The sequence below is a fragment of the Oncorhynchus mykiss genome, unplaced genomic scaffold (assembly GCF_013265735.2).
Source record: "Oncorhynchus mykiss isolate Arlee unplaced genomic scaffold, USDA_OmykA_1.1 un_scaffold_164, whole genome shotgun sequence".
Taxonomy (NCBI): domain Eukaryota; kingdom Metazoa; phylum Chordata; class Actinopteri; order Salmoniformes; family Salmonidae; genus Oncorhynchus; species Oncorhynchus mykiss.
The window spans coordinates 225,665-247,548 of NW_023493668.1; the positions used below are offsets into that span (position 1 = coordinate 225,665).

General features: G+C 52.1%; 1 protein-coding gene across 2 annotated transcripts in view; it reads left to right on the top strand.

Moving 5' to 3' along the window:
- Positions 1–1,035: 1,035 nt before the first annotated feature.
- The window catches only part of LOC110524928 (bone morphogenetic protein receptor type-2), a 54,005-nt gene continuing 33,156 nt past the window's right edge, over positions 1,036–21,884 (top strand). Inside the window, exon 1 of one of the 2 annotated variants that reach the window (XM_036972481.1) lies at positions 1,036–2,120. In XM_036972481.1, coding sequence (XP_036828376.1) covers positions 2,039–2,120 — 82 coding nt within the window. In that variant the 5' untranslated portion in view covers positions 1,036–2,038. The remainder of the gene's footprint in view (positions 2,121–21,884) is intronic. The other variant, XM_036972482.1, reaches the window with a different exon arrangement.

Consider the following 21,884-nt stretch of genomic DNA (forward strand, 5'->3'; position numbering starts at 1 on the left):
GTCATCCTCATTTGAATACCATGCCATCTTCATTTGAATACCATGTCACCTTCATTTGAATACCATGTCACCTTCATTTGAATACCATGCCATCTTCATTTGAATACCATGTCACCTTCATTTGAATACCATGTCACCTTCATTTGAATAACATGCCATCTTCATTTGAATACCATGTCACCTTCATTTGAATACCATGCCATCTTCATTTGAATACCATGTCACCTTCATTTGAATACCATGCCATCTTCATTTGAATACCATGTCACCTTCATTTGAATACCATGTCACCTTCATTTGAATACCATGTCACCTTCATTTGAATACCATGTCACCTTCATTTGAATAACATGCCATCTTCATTTGAATACCATTCAATCATTGCCTTTTTACTGTGTCACATATCAACGTTGCAGGCTACAGGTTTAAAGTTCATGTTTAACATGAAAATAACAGATTAGAGACCTAGGGATATTATTTCATTTGAGTTGAGGAATTACAAAAGTATACCGTACTGCTCCTGTTTTCTAAATAGATTGTGCCCATGCACTGTCTGTTACCGTGGATCTCCGTGAAGCCAGTCCTCAAAGTACCCGTGTCCCGTGTATTATTACCGGGCGAAACCGTTCGGCACGCCCCCCTTTCACTTTGCCTACCCAGAGAACCTAAAGATGATAATCTGTCGAGGAATGAACAGTTGTTCCATTGAATTAATCCCTAACCTATGTTATGCTGTCCCATTATAGGACAAGAACATCACACGTTACAACTATTCAACTCCGTTCACCTTTCTTAAACACTGGATCGTGATGGGAAATCAAAAGAAAACGCAGAAACAAGCCACTAGGAAAACGCGACTCATATTCCAAATTCTTTGGGGGCATGTTGTTACATGAGTTGATGCACTATGTGCGGGTCTTTCACCAGACATGTTGCCATCTTGTGGACACTTTATATGTTTCAGTAGAAGTGTTTTCTGGACCTGCTATCTGTAGAGTTATGTCCACAGGGTGGCGGTAAAGTTCCACTACAGGTTCCAGCAGGAATGTATTGTTGTAGTTAGTCCTGTCTGCAGATAGGGAGCTTCCAGTTCTTCATCCACCCAAACAAATCCAACAACCTGATACTGAAGACACAACCAGGCGTTCCCCGGCCACACTGTCTTGTCTGCTATCTGTCCTGTCTGCAGATAGGGAGCTTCCATTTCTTCATCCAACAACCTCATACTGGAGACACAACCAGGCGTTCCCCCGCCACACTGTCTGGTGTCCTGTCTGCAGATAGGGAGCTTCCGTTTCTTCATCCAACAACCTCATACTGGAGACACAACCAGGCGTTCCCCCGCCACACTGTCTGGTGTCCTGCCTGCAGATAGGGAGCTTCCGTTTCTTCATCCAACAACCTGATTCTGGAGACACAACCAGGCGTTCCCCCGTCGCCCTGTCTGCCGCACTGCCCGGTCAAGGCCAAATGCAACCGAGCCTGGGAGCAGCAGAAGAGACGTCTATCCACCCCGACGGGACTAACCTATTTACTAACCCTGAATAGACCAAATAACCCTGAATGGATACGTTATTAAGACAAGGACCTATGCAATAGGCATAGTCAACATGGAATTTGTTTTGTTTTTGACGGACCTTTGTGAAACAACAAGCTAACGTCAGTTCGCTACCAAGGCGGCCTAACATTAGCAAAGGAGCTAGCTAGCTACCGTTAGGGGGGGGGAGAAACACGGCAAAGTTGGACTTCTGTGGGCAAAAAAAAAAGGCCGACGGGTTTATTCCCTAACAAGTTTATTTTAACATAGTTAACTACCTGTTAGTAACGCTAGCAGTGTATTGTTAATGTTAGTTAGGTAACTTAGCGTAGCTAACGTTGTGTCAAGTAGCTGTTAGCATGACAACCTGACGCCGTCTTCAATGTGTCGCTCCATACTGGACACTTCGGTTACGGTTATTGAACTGTACGTGAAAGAGACAGAAGTGTATAAAGACATACGTTAAGTTTTGGAAGAACGGGAAGTTTCAAGTTAAATCAAATGTACAACAGAGTGAAGTCAATGTCGTTGCTGAAGCAAATCACGATGCTGTTGTTCGTGACGGTCCTCCCTCCGGTCCCCGGTGAGTTAACAACACTATGAGATAATAACCTATTGGACCTGTTCTGTCTGTTCTGGATAGTTTAGTTAACTAGTATAACAGTCCTATCAGGCGAAGCTCGTCTATAGCTCGGATACAGTCAGTACACGGTGGTCCATATCAGGTATACTGGTCTAGCCAGCTACAGGTTGTTGACACCACATCATGTGATTGAACCAAATACTTTTGGTTTTCATTACTGGGAGTTACAGGACAGGTTGTGTTTTGATTCGGACAAATCGAGAATGAAGATAGTATCGCCAAGTTAAGGTTGGTGGAAAAGTATATCTTCTAAAAATGTCCAGTTTCAGGTGGTGCATTTATTGGTTATAGAAACATACTAGGAGTCTACACTGTAGAGCTACAGGGCCCCCTGTGTTCTCCTCATGGGTTGGTTATAGAAACATACTAGGAGTCTACACTGTAGAGCTACAGTAACAAGTTGTACCTCCCTGCTCTAGGCTTTGGGTTGATGCCTAGCTTCTGGAACACCTTGGCAGATAAGATAGGAAAGCTTCTGGAAAACCTTGATAGATAAGAGAGAGATGAGAGAGGATGGGAAAGAGAGAGAGAGGATGGGAAAGAGAGAGAGAGGATGGGAAAGAGAGAGGGGATGGGAAAGAGAGAGAGAGGGGATGGGAAAGAGAGAGAGAGCAGATAGGAAAGAGAGAGAGAGTGGATGGGAGAGCGAGAGAGAGGATGGGAAAGAGAGAGAGAGCAGATAGGAAAGAGAGAGAGAGCGGATGGGAGAGCGAGAGAGAGGATGGAGAGAGAGAGAGAGAAAAGGAGAAATATAAAACTCTAGACTTTGGGTTGATGCCTAGCTTCTGGAACACCTTGAGAGATAAGAGAGAGAGCAGATAGGAAAGAGAGAGAGAGCAGATGGGAAAGAGTGAGAGAGCGGATGGGAAAGCTTCGAGAGAGGAAAGGAGAAATATAAAACTAGTTTAAGAATGGAGTGGTGATCAGTTGATGGAAAACTCTCAGAATGTCTAGCTGTCTGTCTCCTCCCATTTCCTGTCCTGTAATTTAGCCTGCTCTTTGATGAAGCGTGGGAGGATGGCAGCAGAGGGTGTGTGCATTGCACTGATTTGCCTATAACTATGTATACCGAACAGTACATTACCTTAAAGGGCCTGTCCTCCAGGGCCACCCATTGTCTTGTTCTGCAGGTTTTACACTACAATACCCTGACTGTCTACACTACCGTACCCTGTCTGTCTACACTACCGTACCCTGTCTGTCTACACTACCGTACCCTGACTGTCTACACTACCGTCCCCTGTCTGTCTACACTACCGTACCCTGTCTGTCTACACTACCGTACCCTGTCTGTCTACACTACCGTACCCTGTCTGTCTACACTACCGTACCCTGTCTGTCTACACTACCGTACCCTGTCTGTCTACACTACCGTACCCTGTCTGTCTACACTACCCTGTCTGTCTACACTACCGTACCCTGTCTGTCTTCACTACCGTACCCTGTCTGTCTACACTACCGTCCCCTGTCCCCCTGGTCATACACTACATACATTCTGTCTCCACTGTCCTACCCTGTCCCCGTAGTCTGTTATAATAGGTATTCTGTCTCCACTGTCCTACCCTGTCCCCCTAGCCTGTTATAATAGGTATTCTGTCTCCACTGTCCTACCCTGTCCCCCTAGCCTGTTATAATAGGTATTCTGTCTCCACTGTCCTACCCTGTCCCCGTAGTCTGTTATAATATATACTCTGTCTCCACTGTCCTCCTAGTCTGTTATAATAGATATTCTGTCTCCACGGTCCTACCCTGTCCCCCTAGTCTGTTATAATAGACATTCTGTCTCCACTGTTCTACACTGTCCCCATAGTCTGTTATAATAGATATTCTGTCTCCACTGTCCTACCCTGTCCCCCTTGTCTGTTATCATAGGTATTCTGTCTCCACTGTCCTACCCTGTCCCTGTAGTCTGTTATAATAGATATTCTGTCTCCACTGTCCTACCCTGTCCCCGTAGTCTGTTATAATAGATATTCTGTCTCCACTGTCCTACCCTGTCCCCGTAGTCTGTTATAATAGATATTCTGTCTCCACTGTCCTACCCTGTCCCCATAGCCTGTTATAATAGGTATTCTGTCTCCACTGTCCTCCTAGTCTGTTATAATAGGTATTCTGTCTCCACTGTCCTACCCTGTCCCCATAGTCTGTTATAATAGATATTCTGTCTCCACTGTCCTACCCTGTTCCCCTTGTCTGTTATAATATATATTCTGTCTCCACTGTCCTCCTAGTCTGTTATAATAGGTATTCTGTCTCCACTGTCCTACCCTGTCCCCCTAATCTGTTATAATATATATTCTGTCTCCACTGTTCTACCCTGTCCCCATAGTCTGTTATAATAGATATTCTGTCTCCGCTGTCCTACCCTGTCCCCCTAATCTGTTATAATAGATATTCTGTCTCCACTGTTCTACCCTGTCCCAATAGTCTGTTATAATAGATATTCTGTCTCCACTGTCCTCCTAGTCTGTTATAATAGATATTCTGTCTCCACTGTCCTACCCTGTCCCCATAGTCTGTTATAATAGGTATTCTGTCTCCACTGTCCTCCTAGTCTGTTATAATAGGTATTCTGTCTCCACTGTCCTACCCTGTCCCCCTAATCTGTTATAATAGATATTCTGTCTCCACTGTTCTACCCTGTCCCAATAGTCTGTTATAATAGATATTCTGTCTCCACTGTCCTCCTAGTCTGTTATAATAGATATTCTGTCTCCACTGTCCTACCCTGTCCCCATAGTCTGTTATAATAGGTATTCTGTCTCCACTGTCCTCCTAGTCTGTTATAATAGATATTCTGTCTCCACTGTCCTACCCGGTCCCCGTAGTCTGTTATCATACATATTCTGTCTAGCTTCATGGTCTAGTAGTAAAATTAGCCTGACTGGAAATCAATTGAAATGGTGACCATTTTTTGGAGGCCTGGAAGACAGCTACTCACTCAGCAGGTTACACGAGGAAGAATTACTCGGAGCGAGAGGGACAGACAGAGTGGGAGATATATAGAGAGACGGAGAAAGCTGAGCTGTGATTGGTTGAGTCAACATTCCAGCAGCTCATCTCACTTCATAATTTGCAGAAAGAGAATGTTAATAACTCTCCTTCAGCCAGGCTGAGGAACGAGAGCCCATCTGGCCCAACTAGAACCTAATAACTCTCCTTCAGCCAGGCTGAGGAACGAGAGCCCATCTGGCCCAACTAGAACCTAATAACTCTCCTTCATCTCTTCAGCCAGGCTGAGGAACGAGAGCCCATCTAGCCCAACTAGAACCTAATAACTCTCCTTCAGCCAGGCTGAGGAACGAGAGCCCATCTGGCCCAACTAGAACCTAATAACTCTCCTTCAGCCAGGCTGAGGAACGAGAGCCCATCTGGCCCAACTAGAACCTAATAACTCTCCTTCATCTCTTCAGCCAGGCTGAGGTACGAAAGCCCATCTGGCCCAACTGGAACCTAATAACTCTCCTTCATCTCTTCAGCCAGGCTGAGGAACGAGAGCCCATCTAGCCCAACTAGAACCTAATAACTCTCCTTCAGCCAGGCTGAGGAACGAGAGCCCATCTGGCCCAACTAGAACCTAATAACTGTCCTTCATCTCTTCAGCCAGGCTGAGGAACGAGAGCCCATCTGGCCCAACTAGAACCTAATAACTCTCCTTCATCTCTTCAGCCAGGCTGAGGAACGAGAGCCCATCTGGCCCAACTAGAACCTAATAACTCTCCTTCATCTCTTCAGCCAGGCTGAGGAACGAGAGCCCATCTGGCCCAACTAGAACCTAATAACTGCCCTTCATTTTTTTTATTTATTTTTTTTTACCTTTATTTAACCAGGCAAGTCAGTTAAGAACACATTCTTATTTTCAATGACGGCCTGGGAACAGTGGGTTAACTGCCTGTTCAGGGGCAGAACGACAGATTTGTACCTTGTCAGCTCGGGGGTTTGAACTCGCAACCTTCCGGTTACTAGTCCAACGCTCTAACCACTAGGCTACCCTGCCGCCCAGGCTGAGGAACGAGATCCCATCTGGCCCAACTAGAACCTAATAACTCTCCTTCAGCCAGGCTGAGGAACGAGAGCCCATCTGGCCCAATTGGTGCTGCCTATACTGATAGATAGTGTTCAGGTCTGCCTGGTGGCCGGCCTGCCTATACTGATAGATAGTGTTCAGGTCTGCCTGGTGGCCGGCCTGCCTATACTGATAGATAGACCTGCCTATACTGATAGACAGTGTTCAGTTCTGACAGTCTGCCTGGTGGCCGACCTGCCTATACTGATAGATAGACCTGCCTATACTGATAGATAGACCTGCCTATACTGATAGATAGTGTTCAGTTCTGACAGTCTGCCTGGTAGCCGACCTGCATATACTGAGAGATAGTGTTCAGTCTGCCTGGTAGCCGACCTGCCTATACTGATAGATCGGCTCAGCTGTATCTTGCAATTTCTTGGCTTGCAATGTCTCCCAACTTCAGTAAAGCAGGTCATGTCATCAATGAATAGGCTTGGATTTTGAGATGAGTGAGATGCAACACTTGAAGAACACACAGTGTCTGTTCATGCGTACGGGTTTGCTTCACACTGTTCACACCATGGTAGTCAGGGCACCAAAAGAGCAGACAAGTGGAGCATCTTAGTTGTTGCACAAATTGACCCACCATGCTATTTACTTTCTGCATCTAATTATCTTTGTTTTGTTTTTTGGTTGGGGATTTTTCTTAACGTTAACCAATTTTCCATAGAAAAATGTAACTCTGAGAGGCTCAGTCTGGTTTAGGTCTACACTGGCTTTAATCAGGAGGATTATCATGTCTGCAGGCCAGCCTTAACCCAGACAGACCCGAGAGAGCAGAGGGACAGATGCAGAGGGACAGATTAGACACCCCCAGCCCTGCTTCAATAAAAAACATCACCTCCCCCTCTTTCCGACCATTATGCCTCTCTCCCCGACCATTATGTCCCTCTCCCCGACCATTATGCCTCTCTCCCCGACCATTATGCCTCTCTCCCCAACCATTATGCCCCTCTCCCCGACCATTATGCCTCTCTCCCCGACCATTATGCCTCTCTCCCCGACCATTATGTCCCTCTCCCCGACCATTATGCCTCTCTCCCCGACCATTATGCCTCTCTCCCCGACCATTATGCCTCTCTCCCCGACCATTATGCCTCTCTCCCCGACCATTATGCCTCTCTCCCCGACCATTATGCCCCTCTCCCCGACCAATATGCCCCTCTCCCGACCATTATGCCCCTCTCCCTGACCATTATGCCCCTCTTCCTGACCATTATGCCCCTCTCCCTGACCATTATTCCCCTCTCCCCTACCATGATGCCCCTCTCCCCGACCATGATGCCCCTCTCCCCGACCATGATGCCCCTCTCCCCGACCATGATGCCCCTCTCCCTGACCATTATGCCCCACCAACTCTCCCCGACCATTATGCCCCACCACCTCTCCCCGACCATTATGTCCCTCTCCCCGACCATTATGTCCCTCTCCCCGACCATTATGCCCCTCACCCCCCGACCATTATGCCCCTCACCCCGACCATTATGCCCCTCACCCCGACCATTATGCCTCTCTCCCTGACCATTATTCACCTCTCCCTGACCATTATGCCCCTCTCCCCGACCAATATGCCCCTCTCCCCGACCATTATGCCCCTCTCCCTGACCATTATGCCCCTCTCCCCGACCAATATGCCCCTCTCCCGACCATTATGCCCCTCTCCCTGACCATTATGCCCCTCTCCCTGACCATTATGCCTCTCTCCCCGACCATGATGCCTCTCTCCTGACCATTATGCCTCTCTCCCCGACCATTATGCCTCTCTCCCCGACCATTATGCCTCTCTCCCCGACCATTATGCCTCTCTCCCCGACCATTATGCCTCTCTCCCCGACCATTATGCCCCTCTCCCGACCATTATGCCCCTCACCCCCCGACCATTATGCCCCTCACCCCCCGACCATTATGCCCCTCACCCCGACCATTATGCCCCTCACCCCGACCATTATGCCCCTCACCCCGACCATTATGCCCCTCTCCCTGACCGTTATTCACCTCTCCCTGACCATTATGCCCCTCTCCCCGACCAATATGCCCCTCTCCCCGACCATTATGCCCCTCTCCCTGACCATTATGCCCCTCTCCCTGACCAATATGCCCCTCTCCCGACCATTATGCCCCTCTCCCTGACCATTATGCCTCTCTCCCCGACCATTATGCCCCTCTCCCTGACCATTATTCCCCTCTCCCCTACCATTATGCCCCTCTCCCCGACCATTATGCCCCTCTCCCCGACCATTATGCCCCTCTCCCCGACCATTATGCCCCTCTTCCCGACCATTATGCCCCTCTCCCCGACCATGATGCTCCTCTCCCCGACCATGAGGCCCTTCTCCCTGACCATTATGCCCCACCACCTCTCCCCTACCATTATGTCCCTCTCCCCGACCATTATGTCCCTCTCCCCGACCATTATGCCCCTCTCCCTGACCATTATGCCCCTCTTCCCTACCATTATGCCCCTCTCCCCGACCATGATGCCCCTCTCCTAGACCATGATGCCCCTCTCCCCGACCATGATGCCCCTCTCCCCGACCATTATGCCCCTCTCCTAGACCATGATGCCCCTCTCCCTGACCATTATGCCCCTCTCCCTGACCATTATTCCCCTCTCCCCGACCATTATGCCTCTCTCCCCGACCATGATGCCCCTCTCCTCGACCATGATGCCCCTCTCCCTGACAATTATGCCCCACCACCTCTCCCCTACAATGATGCCCCTCTCCCCGACCAATATGCCCCTCTCCCCGACCATTATGCCCCTCTCCCCGACCATTATGCCCCTCTCCCCGACCATTATGCCCCTCTTCCCGACCATTATGCCCCTCTCCCCGACCATTATGCCCCTCTCCCCGACCATGATGCCCCTCTCCCCGATCATTATGTCCCTCTCCCCGATCATTATGTCCCTCTCCCCGACCATTATGTCCCTCTCCCCGACCATTATGCCCCTCTCCCCGACCATTATGCCCCTCTCCCCGACCATTATGCCCCTCTCCCCGACCATTATGCCCCTCACCCCGACCATTATGCCCTTCTCCCCTACCATTATACCACTCTCCCCGACCATAATGCCCCTCTCCCTCGACCATGATGCCCCTCTCCCCGACCATTATGTCCCTCTCCCCGACCATTATGTCCCTCTCCCCTACCATTATGCCCCTCTCCCCTACCATTATTCCCCTCTCCCCTACCATTATGCCCCTCTCCCCTAACATTATGCCCCTCTCCCCGACCGTTATGCCCCACCCCCTCTCCCCTACCATTATGCCCCTCTCCCCGACCATTATGCCCCACCCCCTCTCCCCTACCATTATGCCCCTCTCCCCGACCATTATGCCCCTCTCCCCGACCATGAGGCCCTTCTCCCTGACCATTATGCCCCACCACCTCTCCCCTACCATTATGTCCCTCTCCCCGACCATTATGTCCCTCTCCCCGACCATTATGCCCCTCTCCCTGACCATTATGCCCCTCTTCCCTACCATTATGCCCCTCTCCCCGACCATGATGCCCCTCTCCTAGACCATGATGCCCCTCTCCCCGACCATGATGCCCCTCTCCCCGACCATTATGCCCCTCTCCTAGACCATGATGCCCCTCTCCCTGACCATTATGCCCCTCTCCCTGACCATTATTCCCCTCTCCCCGACCATTATGCCTCTCTCCCCGACCATGATGCCCCTCTCCTCGACCATGATGCCCCTCTCCCTGACAATTATGCCCCACCACCTCTCCCCTACAATGATGCCCCTCTCCCCGACCAATATGCCCCTCTCCCCGACCATTATGCCCCTCTCCCCGACCATTATGCCCCTCTCCCCGACCATTATGCCCCTCTTCCCGACCATTATGCCCCTCTCCCCGACCATTATGCCCCTCTCCCCGACCATGATGCCCCTCTCCCCGATCATTATGTCCCTCTCCCCGATCATTATGTCCCTCTCCCCGACCATTATGTCCCTCTCCCCGACCATTATGCCCCTCTCCCCGACCATTATGCCCCTCTCCCCGACCATTATGCCCCTCTCCCCGACCATTATGCCCCTCACCCCGACCATTATGCCCTTCTCCCCTACCATTATACCACTCTCCCCGACCATAATGCCCCTCTCCCTCGACCATGATGCCCCTCTCCCCGACCATTATGTCCCTCTCCCCGACCATTATGTCCCTCTCCCCTACCATTATGCCCCTCTCCCCTACCATTATTCCCCTCTCCCCTACCATTATGCCCCTCTCCCCTAACATTATGCCCCTCTCCCTGACCGTTATTCACCTCTCCCTGACCATTATGCCCCTCTCCCCGACCAATATGCCCCTCTCCCCGACCATTATGCCCCTCTCCCTGACCATTATGCCCCTCTCCCTGACCAATATGCCCCTCTCCCGACCATTATGCCCCTCTCCCTGACCATTATGCCTCTCTCCCCGACCATTATGCCCCTCTCCCTGACCATTATTCCCCTCTCCCCTACCATTATGCCCCTCTCCCCGACCATTATGCCCCTCTCCCCGACCATTATGCCCCTCTCCCCGACCATTATGCCCCTCTCCCCGACCAATATGCCCCTCTCCCCGACCATTATGCCCCTCTCCCTGACCATTATGCCCCTCTCCCTGACCAATATGCCCCTCTCCCGACCATTATGCCCCTCTCCCTGACCATTATGCCTCTCTCCCCGACCATTATGCCCCTCTCCCTGACCATTATTCCCCTCTCCCCTACCATTATACCACTCTCCCCGACCATAATGCCCCTCTCCCTCGACCATGATGCCCCTCTCCCCGACCATTATGTCCCTCTCCCCGACCATTATGTCCCTCTCCCCTACCATTATGCCCCTCTCCCCTACCATTATTCCCCTCTCCCCTACCATTATGCCCCTCTCCCCTAACATTATGCCCCTCTCCCTGACCGTTATTCACCTCTCCCTGACCATTATGCCCCTCTCCCCGACCAATATGCCCCTCTCCCCGACCATTATGCCCCTCTCCCTGACCATTATGCCCCTCTCCCTGACCAATATGCCCCTCTCCCGACCATTATGCCCCTCTCCCTGACCATTATGCCTCTCTCCCCGACCATTATGCCCCTCTCCCTGACCATTATTCCCCTCTCCCCTACCATTATGCCCCTCTCCCCGACCATTATGCCCCTCTCCCCGACCATTATGCCCCTCTCCCCGACCATTATGCCCCTCTTCCCGACCATTATGCCCCTCTCCCCGACCATGATGCTCCTCTCCCCGACCATGAGGCCCTTCTCCCTGACCATTATGCCCCACCACCTCTCCCCTACCATTATGTCCCTCTCCCCGACCATTATGTCCCTCTCCCCGACCATTATGCCCCTCTCCCTGACCATTATGCCCCTCTTCCCTACCATTATGCCCCTCTCCCCGACCATGATGCCCCTCTCCTAGACCATGATGCCCCTCTCCCCGACCATGATGCCCCTCTCCCCGACCATTATGCCCCTCTCCTAGACCATGATGCCCCTCTCCCTGACCATTATGCCCCTCTCCCTGACCATTATTCCCCTCTCCCCGACCATTATGCCTCTCTCCCCGACCATGATGCCCCTCTCCTCGACCATGATGCCCCTCTCCCTGACAATTATGCCCCACCACCTCTCCCCTACAATGATGCCCCTCTCCCCGACCAATATGCCCCTCTCCCCGACCATTATGCCCCTCTCCCCGACCATTATGCCCCTCTCCCCGACCATTATGCCCCTCTTCCCGACCATTATGCCCCTCTTCCCTACCATTATGCCCCTCTCCCCGACCATGATGCCCCTCTCCTAGACCATGATGCCCCTCTCCCCGACCATGATGCCCCTCTCCCCGACCATTATGCCCCTCTCCTAGACCATGATGCCCCTCTCCCTGACCATTATGCCCCTCTCCCTGACCATTATTCCCCTCTCCCCGACCATTATGCCTCTCTCCCCGACCATGATGCCCCTCTCCTCGACCATGATGCCCCTCTCCCTGACAATTATGCCCCACCACCTCTCCCCTACAATGATGCCCCTCTCCCCGACCTATATGCCCCTCTCCCCGACCATTATGCCCCTCTCCCCGACCATTATGCCCCTCTCCCCGACCATTATGCCCCTCTTCCCGACCATTATGCCCCTCTCCCCGACCATTATGCCCCTCTCCCCGACCATGATGCCCCTCTCCCCGATCATTATGTCCCTCTCCCCGATCATTATGTCCCTCTCCCCGACCATTATGTCCCTCTCCCCGACCATTATGCCCCTCTCCCCGACCATTATGCCCCTCTCCCCGACCATTATGCCCCTCTCCCCGACCATTATGCCCCTCACCCCGACCATTATGCCCTTCTCCCCTACCATTATACCACTCTCCCCGACCATAATGCCCCTCTCCCTCGACCATGATGCCCCTCTCCCCGACCATTATGTCCCTCTCCCCGACCATTATGTCCCTCTCCCCTACCATTATGCCCCTCTCCCCTACCATTATTCCCCTCTCCCCTACCATTATGCCCCTCTCCCCTAACATTATGCCCCTCTCCCCGACCGTTATGCCCCACCCCCTCTCCCCTACCATTATGCCCCTCTCCCCGACCATTATGCCCCACCCCCTCTCCCCTACCATTATGCCCCTCTCCCCGACCATTATGCCCCTCTCCCCGACCATTATGCCCCTCACCCCGACCATTATGCCCTTCTCCCCTACCATCATGCCCCTCTCCCCGACCATAATGCCCCTCTCCCTCGACCATGATGCCCCTCTCCCCGACCATGATGTCCCTCTCCCCGGCCATTATGTCCCTCTCCCCGACCATTATGTCCCTCTCCCCTACCATTATGCCCCTCTCCCCTACCATTATTCCCCTCTCCCCTACCATTATGCCCCTCTCCCCTAACATTATGCCCCTCTCCCCGACCATTATGCCCCACCCCCTCTCCCCTACCATTATGTCCCTCTCCCCTACCATTATGTCCCTCTCCCCGACCATTATGCCCCTCTCCCCGACCGTTATGCCCCTCTCCCTGACCGTTATGCCCCACCACCTCTCCCAGAACATGATGCCCCTCTCCCGACCATTATGCTCACCACCTCTCCCTGACCATTATGTCCCTCTCCCCTACCATTATGCCCCTCTCCCCTACCATGATGCCCCTCTCCCTGACCATTATGCCCCTCTCCCCGACCATGATGCCCCTCTCCCTGACCATTATGCCCCTCTCCCCGACCATGATGCCCCTCTCCCCTACCATGATGCCCCTCTCCTCTACCATGATGCCCCTCTCCCTGACCATTATGCCCCTCTCCCCGACCATGATGCCCCTCTCCCCTACCATTATGCCCCACTCCCCGACCATGATGCCCCTCTCCCCTACCATGATGCCCCTCGCCCCTACCATGATGCCCCTCTCCCCTACCATTATTTCCCTCTCCCCGACCATGATGCCCCTCTCCCGACCATTATGCCCCTCTCCCCTACCATTATGCCCCTCTCCCCGACCATTATGCCCCTCTCCCTGACCATTATGCCCCACCACCTCTCCAGTAGGACATTTCAGGGGTCTATAATGTGATGTATTTCCAGTGTGGAGCCTTGGAGAGTAGAGAGGACAGTCTGACCGAGCACTGATTCCTTCTAACTGTAGAACACACGACGTCCATCTCTGGGCGAGGGAGAAAGAAAAAATAAATCAGGCTGTTGTTGTTTTTCGCTAGTGAGGCCGCGGCGAGGAAGGGGACGGGGGAGCGAGGGGGGGGGGTAGAGATTAGCAAATAACTGGGCCATGGGTAAACACACTGCTGCTCTGGTCCAATGAATATCCTGACCCATAGAGGAATACTCCCCTCACTCTAACCCTGACCCATAGAGGAATACCCCTCACTCTAATCCTCACTCTAACCCTGACTCTAACCCTGTCTCTAACCCTGACTCTAACCCTGACCCATAGAGGAATACTCCCCTCACTCTACCCCTGACCCATAGAGGAATACTCCCCTCACTCTAACCCTGTCTCTAACCCTGACTCTAACCCTGACCCATAGAGGAATACTCCCCTCACTCTAACCCTGTCTCTAACCCTGTCTCTACTCCTGTCTCTACTCCTGTCTCTACTCCTGTCTCGAACCCCTGTCTCGAACCCCTGTCTCTAACCCCTGTCTCGAACCCCTGTCTCTAACCCCTGTCTCTAACCCCTGACCCATAGAGGAATACTCCCCAGTATTAACCTCCCCAGGGTTAATGTAGTAGGAGGAGGAGGACCAGGGTTAATGTAGTAGGAGGAGGAGGACCAGGGTTAATGTAGTAGGAGGAGGAGGACCAGGGTTAATGTAGTAGGAGGAGGAGGACCAGGGTTAATGTAGTAGGAGGAGGAGGACCAGGGTTAATGTAGGAGGAGGAGGAGGACCAGGGTTAATGTAGTAGGAGGAGGAGGACCAGGGTTAATGTAGTAGTAGGAGGAGGAGGACCAGGGTTAATGTAGTAGTAGGAGGAGGAGGACCAGGGTTAATGTAGGAGGAGGAGGAGGAGGACCAGGGTTAATGTAGTAGGAGGAGGAGGACCAGGGTTAATGTAGTAGGAGGAGGAGGACCAGGGTTAATGTAGTAGGAGGAGGAGGACCAGGGTTAATGTATTAGGAGGAGGAGGACCAGGGTTAATGTAGTAGTAGTAGGAGGAGGACCAGGGTTAATGTAGTAGTAGGAGGAGGAGGACCAGGGTTAATGTAGGAGGAGGAGGAGGAGGACCAGGGTTAATGTAGTAGGAGGAGGAGGAGGACATGGGTTAATGTAGTAGGGGGAGGAGGAGGACCAGGGTTAATGTAGTAGGAGGAGGAGGACCAGGGTTAATGTAGTAGGAGGAGGAGGAGGACCAGGGTTAATGTAGTAGGAGGAGGAGGAGGACCAGGGTTAATGTAGTAGGAGGAGGTGGACCAGCGTTAATGTAGTAGGAGGAGGAGGACCAGGGTTAATGTAGTAGGAGGAGGAGGACCAGGGTTAATGTAGTAGGAGGGGGAGGACCAGGGTTAATGTAGTAGGAGGAGGAGGAGGACCAGGTTTAATGTAGTAGGAGGAGGAGGAGGACCAGGGTTAATGTAGTAGGAGGAGGACCAGGGTTAATGTAGTAGGAGGAGGAGGACCAGGGTTAATGTAGTAGGAGGGGGAGGACCAGGGTTAATGTAGTAGGAGGAGGAGGAGGACCAGGGTTAATGTAGTAGGAGGAGGAGGAGGACCAGGGTTAATGTAGTAGGAGGAGGAGGAGGACCAGGGTTAATGTAGTAGTAGGAGGAGGAGGACCAGGGTTAATGTAGTAGGAGGAGGAGGAGGACCAGGGTTAATGTAGTAGGAGGAGGAGGAGGACCAGGGTTAATGTAGTAGGAGGAGGAGGACCAGGGTTAATGTAGTAGGAGGGGGAGGACCAGGGTTAATGTAGTAGGAGGAGGAGGAGGACCAGGGTTAATGTAGTAGGAGGAGGAGGACCAGGGTTAATGTAGTAGGAGGAGGAGGAGGACCAGGGTTAATGGAGGAGGAGGAGGACCAGGGTTAATGTAGTAGGAGGAGGAGGAGGGTTAATGTAGTAGGAGGAGGACCAGGGTTAATGTAGTAGGAGGAGGAGGACCAGGGTTAATGTAGTAGGAGGAGGAGGACCAGGGTTAATGTAGTAGTAGGAGGAGGAGGAGGACCAGGGTTAATGTAGTAGGAGGAGGAGGAGGACCAGGGTTAATGTAGTAGGAGGAGGAGGACCAGGGTTAATGTAGTAGGAGGAGGAGGACCAGGGTTAATGTAGTAGGAGGAGGAGGACCAGGGTTAATGTAGTAGGAGGGGGAGGACCAGGGTTAATGTAGTAGGAGGAGGAGGAGGACCAGGTTTAATGTAGTAGGAGGAGGAGGAGGACCAGGGTTAATGTAGTAGGAGGAGGACCAGGGTTAATGTAGTAGGAGGAGGAGGACCAGGGTTAATGTAGTAGGAGGGGGAGGACCAGGGTTAATGTAGTAGGAGGAGGAGGAGGACCAGGGTTAATGTAGTAGGAGGAGGAGGAGGACCAGGGTTAATGTAGTAGGAGGAGGAGGAGGACCAGGGTTAATGTAGTAGTAGGAGGAGGAGGACCAGGGTTAATGTAGTAGGAGGAGGAGGAGGACCAGGGTTAATGTAGTAGGAGGAGGAGGAGGACCAGGGTTAATGTAGTAGGAGGAGGAGGACCAGGGTTAATGTAGTAGGAGGGGGAGGACCAGGGTTAATGTAGTAGGAGGAGGAGGAGGACCAGGGTTAATGTAGTAGGAGGAGGAGGACCAGGGTTAATGTAGTAGGAGGAGGAGGAGGACCAGGGTTAATGGAGGAGGAGGAGGACCAGGGTTAATGTAGTAGGAGGAGGAGGAGGGTTAATGTAGTAGGAGGAGGACCAGGGTTAATGTAGTAGGAGGAGGAGGACCAGGGTTAATGTAGTAGGAGGAGGAGGAGGACCAGGGTTAATGTAGTAGGAGGAGGAGGAGGACCAGGGTTAATGTAGTAGGAGGAGGAGGACCAGGGTTAATGTAGTAGGAGGAGGAGGACCAGGGTTAATGTAGTAGGAGGAGGAAGACCAGGGTTAATGTAGTAGGAGGAGGAGGACCAGGGTTAATGTAGTAGGAGGAGGAGGACCAGGGTTAATGTAGTAGGAGGAGGAGGAGGACCAGGGTTAATGTAGTAGGAGGAGGAGGAGGACCAGGGTTAATGTAGTAGGAGGGGGAGGACCAGGGTTAATGTAGTAGGGGGAGGAGGAGGACCAGGGTTAATGTAGTAGGGGGAGGAGGAGGACCAGGGTTAATGTAGTAGGAGGAGGACCAGGGTTAATGTAGTAGTAGGAGGAGGAGGACCAGGGTTAATGTAGTAGGAGGAGGAGGACCAGGGTTAATGTAGTAGTAGGAGGAGGAGGAGGACCAGGGTTAATGGAGGAGGAGGAGGACCAGGTTTAATGTAGTAGGAGGAGGAGGACCAGGGTTAATGTAGTAGTAGGAGGAGGAGGACCAGGGTTAATGTAGTAGTAGGAGGAGGAGGACCAGGTTTAATGTAGTAGGAGGAGGAGGAGGACCAGGGTTAATGTAGTAGTAGGAGGAGGAGGACCAGGGTTAATGTAGTAGGAGGAGGAGGACCAGGGTTAATGTAGTAGGAGGAGGAGGACCAGGGTTAATGTAGTAGGAGGGGGAGGACCAGGGTTAATGTAGTAGGAGGAGGAGGAGGACCAGGTTTAATGTAGTAGGAGGAGGAGGAGGACCAGGGTTAATGTAGTAGGAGGAGGAGGAGGACCAGGGTTAATGTAGTAGTAGGAGGAGGACCAGGGTTAATGTAGTAGGAGGAGGAGGACCAGGGTTAATGTAGTAGGAGGAGGAGGACCAGGGTTAATGTAGTAGGAGGAGGAGGACCAGGGTTAATGTAGTAGTAGGAGGAGGAGGACCAGGGTTAATGTAGTAGGAGGAGGAGGAGGACCAGGGTTAATGTAGTAGGAGGAGGAGGAGGACCAGGGTTAATGTAGTAGGAGGGGGAGGACCAGGGTTAATGTAGTAGGAGGAGGAGGACCAGGGTTAATGTAGTAGGAGGAGGAGGACCAGGGTTAATGTAGTAGTAGGAGGAGGAGGACCAGGGTTAATGTAGTAGTAGGAGGAGGAGGACCAGGGTTAATGTAGTAGGAGGAGGAGGAGGACCAGGGTTAATGTAGTAGGAGGAGGAGGACCAGGGTTAATGTAGTAGGAGGGGGAGGACCAGGGTTAATGTAGTAGGAGGAGGAGGAGGACCAGGGTTAATGTAGTAGTAGGAGGAGGAGGACCAGGGTTAATGTAGTAGGAGGAGGAGGAGGACCAGGGTTAATGTAGTAGGAGGAGGAGGACCAGGGTTAATGTAGTAGGAGGGGGAGGACCAGGGTTAATGTAGTAGGAGGAGGAGGAGGACCAGGGTTAATGTAGTAGTAGGAGGAGGAGGACCAGGGTTAATGTAGTAGGAGGAGGAGGACCAGGGTTAATGTAGTAGGAGGAGGAGGACCAGGGTTAATGTAGTAGGAGGAGGAGGACCAGGGTTAATGTAGTAGGAGGAGGAGGACCAGGGTTAATGTAGTAGGAGGAGGAGGACCAGGGTTAATGTAGTAGGAGGAGGAGGAGGACCAGGGTTAATGTAGTAGTAGGAGGAGGAGGACCAGGGTTAATGTAGTAGGAGGAGGAGGACCAGGGTTAATGTAGTAGGAGGAGGAGGACCAGGGTTAATGTAGTAGTAGGAGGAGGAGGACCAGGGTTAATGTAGTAGTAGGAGGAGGAGGACCAGGGTTAATGTAGGAGGAGGAGGAGGAGGACCAGGGTTAATGTAGTAGGAGGAGGAGGACCAGGGTTAATGTAGTAGGAGGGGGAGGACCAGGGTTAATGTAGTAGGAGGAGGAGGAGGACCAGGGTTAATGTAGTAGTAGGAGGAGGAGGACCAGGGTTAATGTAGTAGGAGGAGGAGGACCAGGGTTAATGTAGTAGTAGGAGGAGGAGGACCAGGGTTAATGTAGTAGTAGGAGGAGGAGGACCAGGGTTAATGTAGTAGTAGGAGGAGGAGGACCAGGGTTAATGTAGTAGGAGGAGGAGGAGGACCAGGGTTAATGTAGTAGGAGGAGGAGGACCAGGGTTAATGTAGTAGGAGGGGGAGGACCAGGGTTAATGTAGTAGGAGGAGGAGGAGGACCAGGGTTAATGTAGTAGTAGGAGGAGGAGGACCAGGGTTAATGTAGTAGGAGGAGGAGGAGGACCAGGGTTAATGTAGTAGGAGGAGGAGGACCAGGGTTAATGTAGTAGGAGGGGGAGGACCAGGGTTAATGTAGTAGGAGGAGGAGGAGGACCAGGGTTAATGTAGTAGTAGGAGGAGGAGTACCAGGGTTAATGTAGTAGGAGGAGGAGGACCAGGGTTAATGTAGTAGGAGGAGGAGGACCAGGGTTAATGTAGTAGGAGGAGGAGGACCAGGGTTAATGTAGTAGGAGGAGGAGGACCAGGGTTAATGTAGTAGGAGGAGGAGGACCAGGGTTAATGTAGTAGGAGGAGGAGGAGGACCAGGGTTAATGTAGTAGTAGGAGGAGGAGGACCAGGGTTAATGTAGTAGGAGGAGGAGGAGGACCAGGTTTAATGTAGTAGGAGGAGGAGGAGGACCAGGGTTAATGTAGTAGTAGGAGGAGGAGGACCAGGGTTAATGTAGTAGGAGGAGGAGGACCAGGGTTAATGTAGTAGGAGGAGGAGGACCAGGGTTAATGTAGTAGTAGGAGGAGGACCAGGGTTAATGTAGTAGGAGGAGGAGGAGGACCAGGGTTAATGTAGTAGGAGGAGGAGGACCAGGGTTAATGTAGTAGGAGGGGGAGGAGGTGGACCAGGGTTAATGTAGTAGGAGGAGGAGGACCAGGGTTAATGTAGTAGGAGGAGGAGGAGGACCAGGGTTAATGTAGTAGGAGGAGGAGGAGGACCAGGGTTAATGTAGTAGGAGGAGGAGGAGGACCAGGGTTAATGTAGTAGGAGGAGGAGGAGGACCAGGGTTAATGTAGTAGGAGGAGGACCAGGGTTAATGTAGTAGGAGGAGGAGGAGGATCAGGGTTAATGTAGTAGGAGGAGGAGGACCAGGGTTAATGTAGTAGGAGGAGGAGGAGGACCAGGGTTAATGTAGTAGGAGGGGGAGGACCAGGGTTAATGTAGTAGGAGGGGGAGGACCAGGGTTAATGTAGTAGTAGGAGGAGGAGGACCAGGGTTAATGTAGTAGGAGGAGGAGGAGGACCAGGGTTAATGTAGTAGGAGGAGGAGGAGGACCAGGGTTAATGTAGTAGGAGGAGGAGGAGGACCAGGGTTAATGTAGTAGGAGGAGGAGGAGGACCAGGGTTAATGTAGTAGGAGGAGGAGGAGGACCAGGGTTAATGTAGTAGGAGGAGGAGGACCAGGGTTAATGTAGTAGGAGGAGGAGGACCAGGGTTAATGTAGTAGGAGGGGGAGGACCAGGGTTAATGTAGTAGGAGGAGGAGGACCAGGGTTAATGTAGTAGGAGGAGGAAGAGGAACAGGGTTAATGTAGTAGGAGGAGGAGGAGGACCAGGTTTAATGTAGTAGGAGGGGGAGGACCAGGGTTAATGTAGTAGGAGGAGGAGGAGGACCAGGGTTAATGTAGTAGGAGGAGGAGGAGGACCAGGTTTAATGTAGTAGGAAGGGGAGGACCAGGGTTAATGTAGTAGGAGGAGGAGGAGGACCAGGGTTAATGTAGTAGGAGGGGGAGGAGGACCAGGGTTAATGTAGTAGGAGGAGGAGGACCAGGGTTAATGTAGTAGGAGGAGGAGGAGGACCAGGGTTAATGTAGTAGGAGGAGGAAGAGGAACAGGGTTAATGTAGTAGGAGGAGGAGGAGGACCAGGTTTAATGTAGTAGGAGGGGGAGGACCAGGGTTAATGTAGTAGGAGGAGGAGGAGGACCAGGGTTAATGTAGTAGGAGGAGGAGGAGGACCAGGTTTAATGTAGTAGGAAGGGGAGGACCAGGGTTAATGTAGTAGGAGGAGGAGGACCAGGGTTAATGTAGTAGGAGGAGGAGGACCAGGGTTAATGTAGTAGGAGGAGGAGGACCAGGGTTAATGTAGTAGGAGGGGGAGGACCAGGGTTAATGTAGTAGTAGGAGGAGGAGGACCAGGGTTAATGTAGTAGGAGGAGGAGGAGAACCAGGGTTAATGTAGTAGGAGGAGGAGGAGGACCAGGGTTAATGTAGTAGCAGGAGGAGGAGGACCAGGGTTAATGTAGTAGGAGGAGGAGGACCAGGGTTAATGTAGTAGGAGGGGGAGGACCAGGGTTAATGTAGTAGGAGGAGGAGGAGGACCAGGTTTAATGTAGTAGGAGGAGGACCAGGTTTAATGTAGTAGGAGGAGGAACAGGGTTAATGTAGTAGGAGGAGGAGGAGGACCAGGGTTAATGTAGTAGGAGGAGGAGGACCAGGGTTAATGTAGTAGGAGGAGGAGGAGGACCAGGGTTAATGTAGTAGGAGGAGGAGGAGGACCAGGGTTAATGTAGTAGGAGGAGGAGGAGGACCAGGGTTAATGTAGTAGGAGGAGGAGGAGGACCAGGTTTAATGTAGTAGGAGGGGGAGGACCAGGGTTAATGTAGTAGGAGGAGGAGGAGGACCAGGGTTAATGTAGTAGGAGGAGGAGGACCAGGGTTAATGTAGTAGGAGGAGGAGGAGGACCAGGGTTAATGTAGTAGGAGGAGGAAGAGGACCAGGGTTAATGTAGTAGTAGGAGGAGGAGGACCAGGGTTAATGTAGTAGGAGGAGGAGGAGGACCAGGTTTAATGTAGTAGGAGGAGGAACAGGGTTAATGTAGTAGGAGGAGGAGGAGGACCAGGTTTAATGTAGTAGGAGGAGGAGGACCAGGGTTAATGTAGTAGGAGGAGGAGGACCAGGGTTAATGTAGTAGGAGGAGGAGGACCAGGGTTAATGTAGTAGGAGGAGGAGGAGGACCAGGGTTAATGTAGTAGGAGGAGGAGGACCAGGATTAATGTAGTAGGAGGGGGAGGACCAGGGTTAATGTAGTAGGAGGAGGAGGTGGACCAGGGTTAATGTAGAAGGAGGAGGAGGAGGACCAGGGTTAATGTAGTAGGAGGAGGAGGAGGACCAGGGTTAATGTA